This window comes from Seriola aureovittata, chromosome 2 (assembly GCF_021018895.1).
Source record: "Seriola aureovittata isolate HTS-2021-v1 ecotype China chromosome 2, ASM2101889v1, whole genome shotgun sequence".
In the NCBI taxonomy this organism is placed as follows: Eukaryota; Metazoa; Chordata; class Actinopteri; order Carangiformes; family Carangidae; genus Seriola; species Seriola aureovittata.
Window position 1 is genome coordinate 11344892 of NC_079365.1, and position 15059 is coordinate 11359950.

A 15059-nucleotide genomic window follows, 5' to 3' on the forward strand; every position below is an offset into this window, starting at 1 on the left:
GGAGTCCTAACCAGTCACTAGAAGTCATGATACCTCAAGGACAAACATCAAATGATATATACATTCAGTGATTTGGATGATTCGTAATCCTTATAGCATTTATCAAGCAAATTTACAGTACAACATTTAACAAAACTTTCAATGTGTCTTTACTTGTCTTAGTGCACTACTGGAAGTTTTTCTCCTATCATTTCCTGATAAACAGTTTCAAGTCACTAACTTTTCACTGCCCTGGTTGTCTCCAGGCAGCAGGGACAGGACAGGCAGAGCAGTTGTGGAGGTTCATGGTGACAGAAAGGAGTGGACATCCCCGTTTGTATCAGCTCAGAATGTGTGCGAGTTGCTGCTCTACCTACACTCCATACCAAGGTACTGGAAAAAAATGCTTTATGTATGTATGTATTTAAAAAAAACAACAAATACCTGTAAGCAACAGGCCTTATTTAGTCTAATCATAATTGTAGGAAATTGACCCATGTTCATTATGGGATAGTGATCTCCTCACTGGCCGAGCAGAACTTTGTTATTGTTGGCTCACTGGGGAGCTCCCGGTGTTGTGGTATGTAACAACAGTTCTGACCACTAGGGGGCAGCAGAGCATTATTGAAGTGTATTTTCTAACTTTGAATATGATGCATGCTCTTAGATCCAAACTAAGAGATTCTCGATGACTCATCCCTTGAATATTTAATGTTTTACAACGAATACAACAAAAAAATATGCAGATTCAGAATTTTATGAATAATTCTGCCTCATCAAGTTTTGCCTTTACATCAGCTCGCAGTTAACATTGACCTGTGTTGACCCTTTGCCAAAACTGTTTCCCATCACCCTCAGATGTCTACTAGTGAACAGTGTTATTTGTTTACACTGGGTTTAATTGTGTCTTTGAACTTCAAAAAGCCATTCTACCAAGATAGCTTGGCCTTCCTCTGTCCCCCCAGTAAAAAGCCCTACTCCCAACAGTCTTTAGCCAGGCTGGCTGCCAACTGTCTGGTATGCAGCGCCTCGCTAGAATTAGCAGTCATGTCTCATGTGGGTTCACACAACAGTTACCCAAGTAGATGGCATTAAGAGGGAGGTTGCGTGTGAAGGTGTTGAAGAAGTGGAATAGGATATGTGAAGAAGTGTGAGTGTGTGTGTGTTTGTGTGTATGTCGAAGAGCGAAAGAAAAATACAGATCTGAGAAGTGCAAGAAGTGAAGCATGAAAGCCTTTGAATGATGCAACTACCACATAAAGACCACTGTGATTAAATAAACATGTCCTCATACGCCCTGACATGATGGATTGTTTTCATAGGAAAGATGTTCGAGAGCTGGGAATGACTTTGGTCATCAATGCCAGGAAAAAGCCTCCTCCGCTCCACCTCTACAAAGCTCTGCTGATGGCCCAGGTTAAAACAAGACAGCTGCATACACACGCCAGAGTGAACAATCAAACACAGTCCTTACCCAGAAAACAAACATGTGTCATCAGCAAATACTACTTGTATTAGACCATGAAGGTCTTACCTGATTTTTTTGTCTTTCATTTATTGACTTCCTGCTGCAGGAGCAAGCTCTTCATGCTGTGCACAGTATCGTGATGCTGATGGATAAAGACACTTGTCCACGCCCTGAAAAACAGCCCGGGCTGCAGGTCAGAAATAAAAGCAACTTTTATGTCCTCCTTTTATTTTCTGACACCAGAGCTGAGTACTACTTTTCCTTCCTTCCTCACCAAGCCCCTGCTCTGTATCATTACCAGATGGACATGGTGACTTCCATGAAAGCCCTCAACAAGACAGTTGAAGCTTCCCAGCTGACATCTGACCTGGGCGGTACCTTTACTTACAGCCATACGGACTGGCTGCAGTTCCACCAGGTACTGAATATTCACTATGAGTCCACAGAACGGCTGCAGCTGTGGTGTCACATGACACAGTCACTTCGCTGAACTGTGGCTTTTCCTGTACATTCAGAGTAGTTTGCTTGTTATCCTTGTAGGAGCCAAATTTCTCATGTCAAAATACAGTGCAAAGGTTATCTTTATTGTCCCATCAGATATTCACTTTGTTAACTTGCTTGCATGCTTAGTGTTTAGACACGTTCATACCAGACATTCATAATCTCTGCTGTTGTTTAATGCCACATGTAGCTTGAGCCTTTGAGTGGAGGGAAGATATGGTCACACACAGAGTTTTTTGCACATCAGGGGCATTAAACTGCAGGTCAGAGCTAAGCAGCTGAAGTGTGTTATGTAGAAGGTGTCTCAGGGGTTTCTACATGATTACATAACATATTTCTGTCGGTTTTCTGACTATTTTCTATTACTATTTTTTGTTAATTAATTTGTCATTTTACATCTTCGGGCCCCTTAATAAAACTGAGAGGGAAAAATTATTCTTTGGTTTAACCACTCATAGACATCCGTATGCAAAGTGTGATGTGAGTAACTAGTAGATAAAGCTTTGATGTAAAACAATCCTTAGGAGCAGCTTTAGGGAGTAGCTGTGTCGCCTACAAAGTAGACAGGCAAAGATGAACAACACAGGATGTTAAAGTAGTGGTCTCCTGTGTTTAGAGAGCTTCGACTAATAAGCACACCTCAGTACACATATATAGGCCTTAGGATGATACTGCCCGTTGTTCTCTCTGTAGGCAGGCAGCGGATTGCTGATATGTAGTTGCTGTCTGCCAGAAAAAATCCCTGTTTTCATTACAGTGCAACATATGTCTGTTAACTCCAATAAGTTCTGACCTTAATTAATTTCCAGAGGCTGGTTTCCTTCATGACTAACCTGCAAGGGGCAGACAGTTTGCTGCAGAGGGCCATCAGAAAAGTAGATGGCAGCAAAAAGATAGACACTGCCCAGGTAAAATGCATACACTCATACTATAATATAATATATTTATTTTGGACTGGTGCATAAATATTAACATTGCATGTGCCACAGGAGGTGCGGCAATGCATTCAGGAACAGAGGGCTTCAATGAAAGAGGTGCTAGAGGACACTCGACTGGTCAGTCTGCAGAGAGAGGGAGGGGCTGTTCTGGCCAGGATGAAGAGAGAGGAGAGAGGATTTCCACAGTCTGAAGACTACAGGTATCCGATGATATTTAATTGTACTTGTACATACAGTTCATTACAACTTACTTAATCCTCTTCCTACTGGGTATGCATAAGGCCTCCACCAGAGGCCGCCAATGTGCGTACATCGTAACAGCATTGCTCAAATCTCATTTCTTCTACATTGTCTACACTGGTCAATTCTTTATTTTTTACTCAAGTTCTGTACTTCAATAGAATTTGAGGTACTTGTACTTCATTGGAGTATTTCCATGTTATGGAACTTTTTACTCCATTACTTTAACTTTTACTACATTTATATATGGTCACTAGTTACTTTACAAATTAACTGCTCTGCACACCCACACAGGTGTTCTCAATTATGTTGGCAGAAAATACCTTTAGTCTGGTGTAAATCAGCTGGAGCTATGACAGGAATAACACTAAATGTCACCAAATTGAAGTACAGTACTAATTAGATTGATGCAGGGTGTCCTGCTCTTACAGGTACAACAATACCAACAGATGGGTGAGGGAGAGAGCCCAGTTTGTGCTCGCCCACTCAGGCCTGAGAAGAGGTCTAATTAAGCAACATAAGTGGAAACACCTGTGTGGGTGCAGAGGCAATACATTTCACCACTGTAATATGAACACACACCAACGAACATAAGCAGTTAGAATTTGCTATACCTCAAGCGCCCCTAATTTTAAGTTAAACCTAAAGTTATATTAAAATGCAGGATTTCTTCACTGGTATAATATGAACACTTCTTCCAACACTGTATAGAACATATGTTTCTCTTACACAGCTGTGATTTACATCATCAGTTAAAGTTGTTGTTTCAGATAAATGCACAGCACATGGATAATACTTAATTTAAAATGAATGTGCCAAATGATACTTTAGCCATATGCTTAGGTAAAAAAATGAATTTTAATATTGAGTCAGTTAATTATTCCATTTACGGTATATTGTGATATATACACATCATTTATGTTAGACTTTTTTGTAATTACAAGTTTATCAAGGCTGCAAGCATGTGAACAGCATGTGTAGAGTTATTATGTTCTCCATTAATAAAATTATTGCTTAAATGACATATTCCCTGCAGAGATGCTTTGGAGTCAGTAACGAGTCTGTATAACCAGGTGGAGGAGAAGCTCCACATGCTGGTGATGAGATCGAATGAGTCACTGCAGCAACTGGAGTTCCTCTTCAGGCTCAGAGAGATGGAGGCCAAAATCAGCACGGTACTATCAGCTCTCTCAGTCTATTCACACTAATAAAATCTACAAAATGTATTCAGGCATCTAAAAAATTCATTAACGATGTATTGTTGACAGGGATATGAAAGTTGGTCACATTTTGTCCACGTTTTCATTAATGTGACTGTTAAAATGAGAAATGTAATACGACCCTCATGGTTTGCCAAACTATAAACCAATATTATATAATTCTTCATTGTGTCTTGCAGGCTGGGACCTGGTTCAATACAGAAGGCGAACAAAGACTGACAGACTCTTACACAACAGATAATACCCTGGTGTGCACTGAAAAGGCTTTGCAGCACTTTGAACAGTTTCTCATTCAGTGCAAGGTATTACTCCAATATATCAAAGGGATGTAAAAATGTATCCTTATTTGGCTCTCTGTTTTTCTGTTCCCCTGCCAACATTTTTCTCTTATTCTCCCAAATCTGAAAATGGAAATATTTAAATGACTGCAGTGATAACAGTAAATATTAGATTAAGAACTCACAGACAGAGAGTTCCACTTCACATCTCATGGTTTTTCTCAGGAGAAACAACAGCATGCTCTGACCCTGGTGACGGAGGCAGAGGGACTTGTAGGTACCAGTGACTCCAGTCCTGCAACAGATATTTTTCGTACTCTGGTCAGCACTTTCAAATCCAATATGGATGGCTTTATGTTGCGGGCAGAAAAGAGGTCCAAAGAACTGGACACTCTGGTGCATGTGTACCACTTCTGCTATCAGGTTTGTTTTTTTTTGTTTTTTTATTGCTCCATGTTTTTTTCCATTCATTTGTTTCTGTCTTCACTTGCCCTTTGTCTGCATATTTCTGAGTGATTTGTGCTAACTTTTAAATCTAAAATACTAAATTAACTTTTCTTTCTCTCTCTCCCTCTGTCTAGGCGTCTGCCCTGGCCAAGGAATGCAGTCATTTTTTGGAGCAGGTAGAGCAGGGGTGTTACTCAGCTCAGATCCTAAGCACACTCCAGATGTATGAAGAGAGATTAGGTGGCGAATTCTCTACCCCGCACTTCCAGGCCCTGAGAGTTAAGGCCTGTGGTGTGGGATCAGGGGCCTCTGAGGTTATGAAGGTGTGGAATGCAACTTGGGTCCAGTGCCAAGAAGTAAGGCAGTGTCTTGAGGAGATGCAGAAGAAGAAAAACGTAGATAAGAACCAGATCCAGCAGGCCACAGCTGCAAACTCTCAAGGGGAAGATGGAGGAATGAAGAAGAGAAGGAGTGAGGTGGGGGAGGATGAATCCTCCCTGACACAGCTGCCAACCTCTCCTAAAGAGGTGGACAATAGCTCAGAAAATGCAAGCGAAAGCATCACTGCTGCATGTTCCAACCACCATTTAAAAACTGACTTGAGAGGGTGCGAGAAAGGAGAACATCATGCACAGAAATTAACTGATGCAAAAGTCCAAAATGAGAAAACAACTCCTGTTTTTTTACAAAATGTTGAATGTCATCCAAAAACCAAATGGAGGCTAAGAGAGCACCACAGCGAGGCAGATCTGAGGGGCACAGACTCCACCGAAGTGGGCGATTATTTTCCATTGCACAAAGCCTTGGGTCGGTCCCTAAGTGAGGGATCATGTGTTAGCTCTCATTTGACGAGCATCTCTGGCTTTTCACCTTTAAATGTAAGACACAAACACTGTCAGAACAGGATACAGCCACTGGGACAAAATCTGCAGCCTGTCAAAAATCTGCCCATTTCCCATAAAGAGAGTTTACGCCCAGGAAACTTGAGCTGCAAGTCAAAAAGAGACAGTAATGAGGAGGAGGGAGAAGGATGCACAGTCTCCACCCAGAGCCCTAAAGATTTAAGGACCCCAGAGACATTACTCACACCAGCAGAAAACAATGGCAGCAATGTATTGTAAGTAATGCATCCCTCCCTCAGCTGTAACTTTAAGTTTAGTGAAATGCTAAAAAATATATCCATACATTCATGAATGGTTCAGTTGTTCACCAGTTAAAGAAAAATGTCATATAAAAATTAAAGATTAAGATAAATGACCCTAAACTGAGTGTGATCCCAAGATCACCTGGGTTTAGTTATGAGCTTTAGTAAAATCAGTGACTTTACATTTTTCATTTCCTACATGTGGAACAGGAAACTGCGGAGGATAATGGAGGAGCTGCTGTCCACAGAGAGGGAGTACGTGAAGGCTCTGGGTTATGTCCGAGAACACTACTTCCCTGAGCTGGAGAGGGCCGACGTCCCTCAGGACCTCAGGGGCCAGAGGGGGAGCATCTTCGGTAACCTAGAAAAACTCCACGACTTCCACCGACACCATTTCCTGAATGAGTTGGAGAGCTGCGTGAATGAACCCTTCAGAGTGGGACGCTGCTTCCTACGACATGTTGGTGCCACTTGTGTTATTGTGATTGTATTGGAAATCGTTGGCTCTGAGAATGTGATGACCCTTGTTTAGGAGAAATTAAAATTCTGAATTTGATTGTGTTATTATTTGACAATAATTTTAGATCTTAATGAGAATATATTATAAACACTCACACTGTCTCTCAAAGCTGTGTGGTTGTTATTCAAATGATACAACCACAGGCAGATGTGAGTCTGTGTACAAGTAGCCGTCCATGGTTTCCTGTTTTGAACCATAACCGCAGTAATTCAGAATAATCGATAACAATAGCTCTTCCAGATGTGTCCAGACCGTGAACCGATGCCATGTCTGTAGCTTCCAGGAATCTTTTCTTCCAACAGCCGAAATGTTGATATCATTGACACGTTCTTTGAAAATAGCAAGGTTTTATTAGCTTACGCAATCCTCCAGTGGTAAAGTATGCCTGAGTTTCACAGTGCGACACATACACGTTTTTTAACTGGTGATTATAATGATGAATAACTATGGTCTTTTTGTTTTTATTTTTTTTATTTTAGAGAGAGAGCTTTGCTTTGTATGCCCTTTACAGCAAGAACAAACCACAGTCTGATGCTCTTCTCATCAATCATGGACAGGCTTTCTTCAAGGTGAGAACCTCTGCCAGCCTGCTCCTCTTTTTCTCATTTCTCTGCTAAAACTACACCAGGATTTTTCTAGAGGAGAGAACCCGGTGTATTTTAACAAGAGTAAGTCAGTCATGATCCAAAGTATTGGACAATCTGAAAATTTTGACCTGATGAGAAGTTGATCACCAAAGTTATTACAATTCATCCTGTGGGGAACATGAATATCTGCTCCAAGTTTCATTGCAATAATAGCTGTCAAGACATTTCAATAAAAAGCAAAAATGTCAACCTCATGGTGGCACTAGCAGAGATATCAAAGGATCACCAAAGTCATTACGATTCATTCTTTGGGGAACATGAATATTTGTACAAAATGTCATGGTAATCCATCCTGTGGTTGTTGAGATTTCTCAGTCTGGACCAAAATGGCGGAACTTGCTGAGTCTCATCCACTTTACATTAAGCTGTTCTCCAACTCAGTTTTAGCATTATCGTGGTATTGTAGCTTTACCAGTACATATCTAGCACTGCTGCAGGTTCACTGGCTGCTCTGTCTCCTCTCTCGCACCAGCAAAAACAGCTGAGGCTGGGGGATAAAATGGACCTGTGGTCGTACCTGCTAAAGCCCGTGCAGCGCATCAGTAAGTACAGCCTGCTGCTGCAGGACATGATGAGAGAGTGTGGTCTGGGGCAAACCAGAGAGATGGCTGAGGTCAAGGCCGCCCTGGAGGTCATCCACTTCCAGCTCCGCCATGGCAACAACCTGCTGGCCATGGACGCCATCCACAACTGTGACGTAAGCTTTATGTCATTTTGTAAACATCAGGCAAGATTATTTGAAAGGAGGATTTCATATCTTACAGAACATGCAGAACAAGTATTCTACACATAAATGTACTGTAATAAGAATTTTTTTTTTACTTGTGATCCTTCATTGAGCAACATCACTGGAAAGAATGCAATGGAGAGAAGGGAAACAGGTACAGGAAAGACTATGGCATACATCCAATAAGGATTATGTGTAGTGAGGTCGAAGGGAGGTGTTCTTAGAAATGTCTATTTACTTTTTTACAATATCATTGATTAATCATGATTAATCTGGGATGGAGTGAGTTGAGCAGTGAAAACTGTAGTGTTATCATCTTCTTCATGAAATGTAAAGGGAGGTGTGATGTGTGGGGGTTGATGGCCTGGAGCTCCATTATCTGTACAGTGGAATTGACTTGGATTCACAGCAGTTTTGTTAGTTACTTTATGAACTTTTAGGTCTTTCTTGCACTCCAACAAATGATAAGGAAGTTCATAATATGTTGTGTTAATGTTCACCGTACTGGTATGAGCAAAATCTGTCCATTGATTCACTCATTTTTTATATTATTTAATTTTTTCACTGTTTTTGAAGAACAACAAACGCATTACTGCTGACTACACAACATGGCCATGGCTTATCAGCCTAAGCGTGTCTCCTCCTTTTGTGTACTGCAGGTTAATCTGAAGGAGCAGGGACAGCTGATACGCCAAGATGAGTTTGTGGTAACATTCAGAAAGAAGAAATGTTTCCGCCACATTTTCCTCTTTCAAGAACTACTCCTCTTTAGCAAGACTCGTAAGACCGATGTAGGAAATGACACATATATCTACAAACAGTCATTCAAGGTACACATAGTATGTGCACACACACACACACACACACACACACACACACACACACACACACACATACACATCCTTGTTTTACTTCATTCATCCATCATTGATTTAATGCATTCCCCAGCCCTTTACCCTAAGCAGTAACCATCACAACTGTTAGTCTTACCCTAACATAATTTTAGCTCTAACCCCAAACCCTACAACCCTGTCAGACCTCACAAGTATGGTGAAATACCAGTCAATCCAGCAATATAAGGCCTCAGCATTGTTACTACTTCCTCATTGTCAGTACAATGTGTTTTCCATCAGGCCTAAGAGCATGCTGCTATCTTTGCCTTGGAATAGATTTGCTCATCACTTCATGAGAAAAATGAAATCTCCTTTGCTTATTACAACGAAGCAAAACTGATTCATCATTTACCGGCAAGACATGAAAAATGGCCCTGGACTTTTGACCACACACCAGCATAAGCACAAATATTTGAGATAATATTCGAATAGTACAATATGTTATGTTAAAAAATAGTTGCAGTACATTGAAGAAAATAGAAAAGGAGTTAAATGATTTTAAAATGTACTGCTTCACACAGTTGTTACTAAATGATTAAATTAATTTTATGTTGTTTTTACTTAATTTTTTATTAGTGAGTATATATTAGACAAATCACTATCTGAGCAAGAAACCCATTAAGACCATGAACCTAATGCAAAACAGCCAACCACTACAACCACTACTGTTACCACCAGGTCAAATTCCTGTACTGTACTCCAGATGACTGGTCTGCCCCTCCTCGTAAGATTCTTTGCCCACCACTTACACAACATTTATTTCACTCTCCTTTCCAGCAGTTTATTAGCTCTCTGACACACTTCATAACTCTCCACAAGCACAATTTTTATGCATTCCCAAGACAGTAGTCTTGGAGTTTTGTCTGTGGTTGGCCAAACTTGCAAAACTGCTCGCTATGTTAGAAACTGCCATTTTACACGATCAATTTGTCTTTGTTTGTAAATAAGACATCAGATGTAGGCATGACCCAAAACAGCGGTGAGAGCGGCCTGTGTTTTGAGATCTGGTTCAGGAAGAGGAAAACCCAGGACACCTACATACTCCAAGCACTAAGCCGGGAGGTGAAGGGGGCTTGGACCAAGGACCTGGAGCGGATCCTCTGGGAGCAGGCAGTACACAACAGAGGTACCAACAGTCACCAGTGACAGTGACGTTTCAGTTAATTTCCTTCATTTGAAATATTTTAAAGAAATTGTGTCATTCTGTGTGTTTTTTAGAGGTCCGTATGCAGGAGCGAGTGTTCATGGGTATTGGAAACAAACCTTTCATGGACATCCAACCCAGTGAAGCAGCCATCAACGACAGAGCCGTCAACTATGTGCTGATGGGAAGAGGTGAGCAAATACTGCCAGTCACAGTTCAGTTATTCATTGTGATTGTTTTTGTAACATCTCATCAAGCTTCCTCTTATAAAACTTATTCCCACCTAGTCTCTGCAGAAAACAAGGTGTTGTCCTCTGTGGGGTCATGTGGGGCACAGGACGGGCTCCCGGGGAGTCGGCCAAAATCTGTTGGTTCAGGAAGCTTTTCATCTTCTTCCTCTTCCTCTGGAGGAGGGTCCCTGTCCCCTGTGGGATATGGGTGTGGGCCAAAGCGGCGGGTGGTTATGGGGGTGCTTGCAGGATACGTATCACCCCCTGGAGCTCTGGAAGAAGATGACCTGGACCATGAGGGTGGGAATCAGATCCTAATATGTAAGTGGCAATTTGGACAATGCACAACTTTACAGTAAATAGTGGGTTGTTGGATGGTTTTAGGTTCGTCGATTCATTTGTTGATTGAATGATTGATAGTGGGTTGATTGACTGGATTTTTCCTCCATAACTAACCATCCGTCTGTTCACACATCCATCTGTCATGTGTATAATCAAGTCGTGTCCATGTTCCAGTGGACAGCTCCGAGTCATCAGGAGAGAGTGTCAGCGGCTTCAGCAGTTGCAGTCACAGCTACCACTCCGCTGTCGGAGGAGAGGCGGAGGACACCTCCTCTGTCTGTGCCTCCGTAACCACTGTTAAGGGGGCTGCGGCTGCTCATCGAGCTGAAACTTCTGCTGCTTTCCACAAACCAAATGCTCTGGCAGGATCCCCAGAGAAAACCAAACCACCAGTTGCACCAAAGCCCAAACCCAAACCACAGTACCAGGCCAAGGATCTCCCCTGTGGCAAGGTGCGGTAATAATCTCATAACCAGTAACTGAGTAATTGTTGGCTGTATGGTTAAAAGCACTGGAAAACACAAAGCACTTAATACAACTGTAAATTACTCCCAGAGTCATTCATCACTTTCACACTCAAGTAAACTATCTGTGCCCTCCCTTATTTTTCCCCTGTGCTTGCTGTATTTCCTCATGTCCATTATCAATCATCTGCTATGATTAATATTGAATTGATAATGTTTTCATGAATCCTTCAGGTTCAGAACACCAGCGTTGGAAGATCCACTGAGGTTTGACCTGTGAGAGACGGTACAAGGCGAGTAAAGTGCAATTCTATACCACCTATCCTTCTTAACCTAGTACATAATCTCAATATTACTTTACAGTTATAAAGTGTATACTAATAATAAACTGTGCTGCTGAGAGAAGGAAAAGTTTGTTAAAAGATTTCACTTTTTCTGCAGATCTGAGGCAAACCAAGAAAAGCCGAGAGAAGTCTGCTAATGTCTGCGTGAAAGAGGAAACTATTTAAACAGTCACCCTTTTATACAAGCAGTTACTGTAATAATCCATTACCACTCTGTAAATACATGTTTAATCTCACCACTAAAAGGAAGAGTCTGAAAAATGTATGTACATGTACATATATGTACATGTCTTTGCATGGTGTGTTGTAAATCTTTCTAGTTTCATAGATCATTTGGAGGATCATAGAGTTGCAACAGTCTTTGTGTCTATGCTTACATGTTATAACAAAACGCTACACTACACGGCAGTTTGAAAACGTGGCTAATTTCATTGTAGTAGAAAAAAAACCCCAATAAATAACATGCTACAGTAAATGTATTGCCTTTTGTACAGATTTATCAAACTTAATTACTTATTTTCTCTGAAAAAAAATTACATTCACTGTCTTTTTTTTTAACAGTTTTGTATAAACTCACATGTTACTGCTATGAAGATATTGATCTATGTAACAGTTGTATGGCTTTCTATTTGAAATACAGAATATTTGCAGTAATGAAGTGTTTGTCTTTATCTGTGTTTTTACAATAAACGTCACTTACAGCCAGTTTTAGATTTGAAAACATAATATTTGTATTAAAACTTATACCAACCTCAGTTCAAATATAGCTTAGAAATGAACATATAATACAGATGTAGCCATAACAATAGTATCATCCATGTTTTCCTTGAGTATTTCATTAAAGGTTGTATTTAATTCTCTACACAGACTGTAGAGAATCACTGACCTCAATACAAACCAATATACTCAACATAAACAGTGCAGAAAAGGAAACGCTGAATCTGCATTAGACAGAAATTTATTGGAACTAACAACAGTGGTATTTAAAAGTAAATCTTAAGCTGATTTATGTTTGATGCTGCAATATGTGAAAGAAATCATACTTCCCTTTAACCATTTTGTGAAACTTTCTTCAGAACTTACGGACCCAGCATGTGAGTCAGCCAAAAACAAGAACCAGGACCGAAATATGTGAGAAAACCCCCATTAAATTCCCATTAATTCAAGTTATTAGTTATTAGTTATTATGTTAGTCACTGTCTGGTGTAAACACAGAAGTTGCCTTTGCCACAAGCAACAGAAGTCCTGCATTCAGTGTGAATGTTTTAATTATTATTGATAGAGCTGTCTTTATTATTTTTTTATTGTATATTTAAGGTCTATTTTCTGGGGATTTTACTCTAAAAACCACTGTGTTCCACTGTTTTCTCTGTCTTTTCAATTTTTTTCTTTTGCTATCATCATAACTCTAACGCTGGCACTCTTGACTGAAATCCCCCCCCCCCCCCCCCCCTTTTTTTTTTAAACAGCCAAACATTTATTATTTAACCTGGAAGTGAGTACAGGTGATAGATGCCATTCACTCTGAAGTAGCCAAGCCTGCCTTGGCAAAGACTCTCAGTCATTTCCACTGTGCAGGTTTGGACAGAGCTCTGGCTTTGGTTTCATTTCTGTTAATCACTGAATTCACTTCTCTGACGTAATGCCCAACTCTGGAGCCACGACTCATGTTTGTAGTTAAAACTAGTCTGCCGAGAGCACTTCAAACCATATGACTGGCATCATCCTCTGCTTTTACTGACATAGTTATAATTACAAATTCTATACTGACATTTGCATTTTTGTTGCATAATTTGTACTTGTCTTGAGCACAGGACAAAAAACTGTAGCAAGTTTTTCCAAAGAAGAAGAAACCAATTTGCTTTGATTTGAAATGCTGCTTGTACAATTTGTCCTTTTGTGCGCTTGGACCTGTGCATACAGTCCCTTCTTGACCTCATTATGTACTGAGACAATTTTTTTGTGATGGAGAAGATGCTCTGTCGTAGCCTCAAAGGAGGTTTGAAGTGTAGTTTATAAAGGACATGCGATGTTAAGTTAACTCAGTAGTAGACACGACTTACAGATTTAAACCCTTCGTAGACAAGAAGTATTCAATACTTTTCTCATCAGTTCTCAGCAGTAAAATCACTGGTTCCTACTTAAGGCTCAAATGTGTCTTTTATATGTGCAAAAGGGACAGATACATAATATTTGGGCATTATAAATTACAGTGCCCAACTGTTATTCAAAGAATACATTTGTTGGGGACTATTTTGGATTACTAAATGCTAGTGAATATCTGAAATAGCAGGGGAGTATGGGGGGTTAACTCAAAATAAACTACTACTATGACAAATCCTGTTTATCATGATTAAAGGACACATCACCCAGTGCTAAGGTGTGGCTCACACACTGGCACATGTGGTTACAAAGGCAGTTAATGGGTTCAATGTACTCAGGGGAAACATAGTGGCACTAAGTTACCAGGGGCCCTCAAATGCCTTGTTTTTATCTGTAATTTTGATATTATTAGCATTATATAAGCATTATTAGTATTAAGTAAACTAATGCTGTAATTAAATAGAATAAATTGCTTGACAATCAACCAGTTGAGCACATGAGGATGATTAGTTTACTATAGTGTTTTGATGAGTTTTCGCTAAAGGAAATAAACCTTCAGCAGCATCGGAAAGGTTATTTAATATGTCTATCAATATCAGCATCAGTCAATCCGTTTGATAGTGATTGCAATGTTCAATTTTAATAGTCAGGCTACCTATTTTGTATGTTTTACTATGCATTCTACTTTTACTATTGCAACACTAATTCACCTTAATTCTGCAAATAAAACATGATTCCGGTGAGATCTCATTCAATTTTTTATTATTATTATGACATACAGTGAAAGAAAATCCGCTCTGAGTGTAGAGGCCAGAGTAAGATGGCCTTCCATCTTTGTCTCGTGCTCAGCATATAATGAAGACCCACGAACTCTGACGTAATTAACATTTTGTAATGTTCTTAAAACTCACATAGAAACCTTCACACAATGATCACAGGATGATGAGAAATTTTTTTTTTTACAATTCTTTTAAAACACTACTGATTACCACTACATATCCATAGGCTTAGACTTATTGATTTAGTTATTCATACAGGAGAGGCAATGGATCATTAAAGAAGGGGGCTCACTGAGACAGCCCAGATTTTTGTGTTATGTCCCTGAATATACTGCATTATCGGTTCTGCTCTTTTGTTGACAATAAGAAAAATACAACATTTCAAGTGCCCTGATAAGATTTGAGTGTAACTAAAATACAACAGCAGTTGATTGATAGGTAACTTTTTGAACCGTTGCATATCACTCAGCTGCTTCTCTCCTGCTGTTGTTTTCCCTTGACTCATCATCAAAACATTAAAACCTTTTGGAAATCTACTGACTCCACCGCCAAACAGAAAGGTAAAGCACTTATGATTTGGTAACTCCGCAATAGATCTTACTCTATCTGACGTAGACTCGGATGAATCATGCACAGAATGTGTAATGCAAC

At 40.1% G+C, this 15059-nt stretch overlaps 1 protein-coding gene across 3 annotated transcripts in view; it reads left to right on the plus strand.

Annotated features, from left to right (window-relative positions):
• LOC130183193 (uncharacterized protein KIAA1755-like) overlaps positions 1-12180 on the plus strand; it is a 28632-nt gene extending 16452 nt beyond the window's left edge. For all 3 annotated transcript variants that reach the window (XM_056398464.1, XM_056398457.1, XM_056398458.1), the window contains exons 5-24: positions 246-369; positions 1302-1395; positions 1554-1640; positions 1749-1865; positions 2758-2856; positions 2938-3086; positions 4163-4301; positions 4526-4648; positions 4850-5047; positions 5206-6188; positions 6426-6675; positions 7215-7304; positions 7855-8079; positions 8769-8939; positions 9951-10128; positions 10221-10337; positions 10434-10697; positions 10893-11170; positions 11417-11475; positions 11624-12180. In XM_056398464.1, the coding sequence (XP_056254439.1) occupies positions 246-369; positions 1302-1395; positions 1554-1640; positions 1749-1865; positions 2758-2856; positions 2938-3086; positions 4163-4301; positions 4526-4648; positions 4850-5047; positions 5206-6188; positions 6426-6675; positions 7215-7304; positions 7855-8079; positions 8769-8939; positions 9951-10128; positions 10221-10337; positions 10434-10697; positions 10893-11170; positions 11417-11455 (3725 nt within the window). In that variant the 3' untranslated portion in view covers positions 11456-11475; positions 11624-12180. The remainder of the gene's footprint in view (positions 1-245; positions 370-1301; positions 1396-1553; positions 1641-1748; positions 1866-2757; positions 2857-2937; positions 3087-4162; positions 4302-4525; positions 4649-4849; positions 5048-5205; positions 6189-6425; positions 6676-7214; positions 7305-7854; positions 8080-8768; positions 8940-9950; positions 10129-10220; positions 10338-10433; positions 10698-10892; positions 11171-11416; positions 11476-11623) is intronic.
• The last annotated feature ends 2879 nt before the right edge of the window (positions 12181-15059 follow it).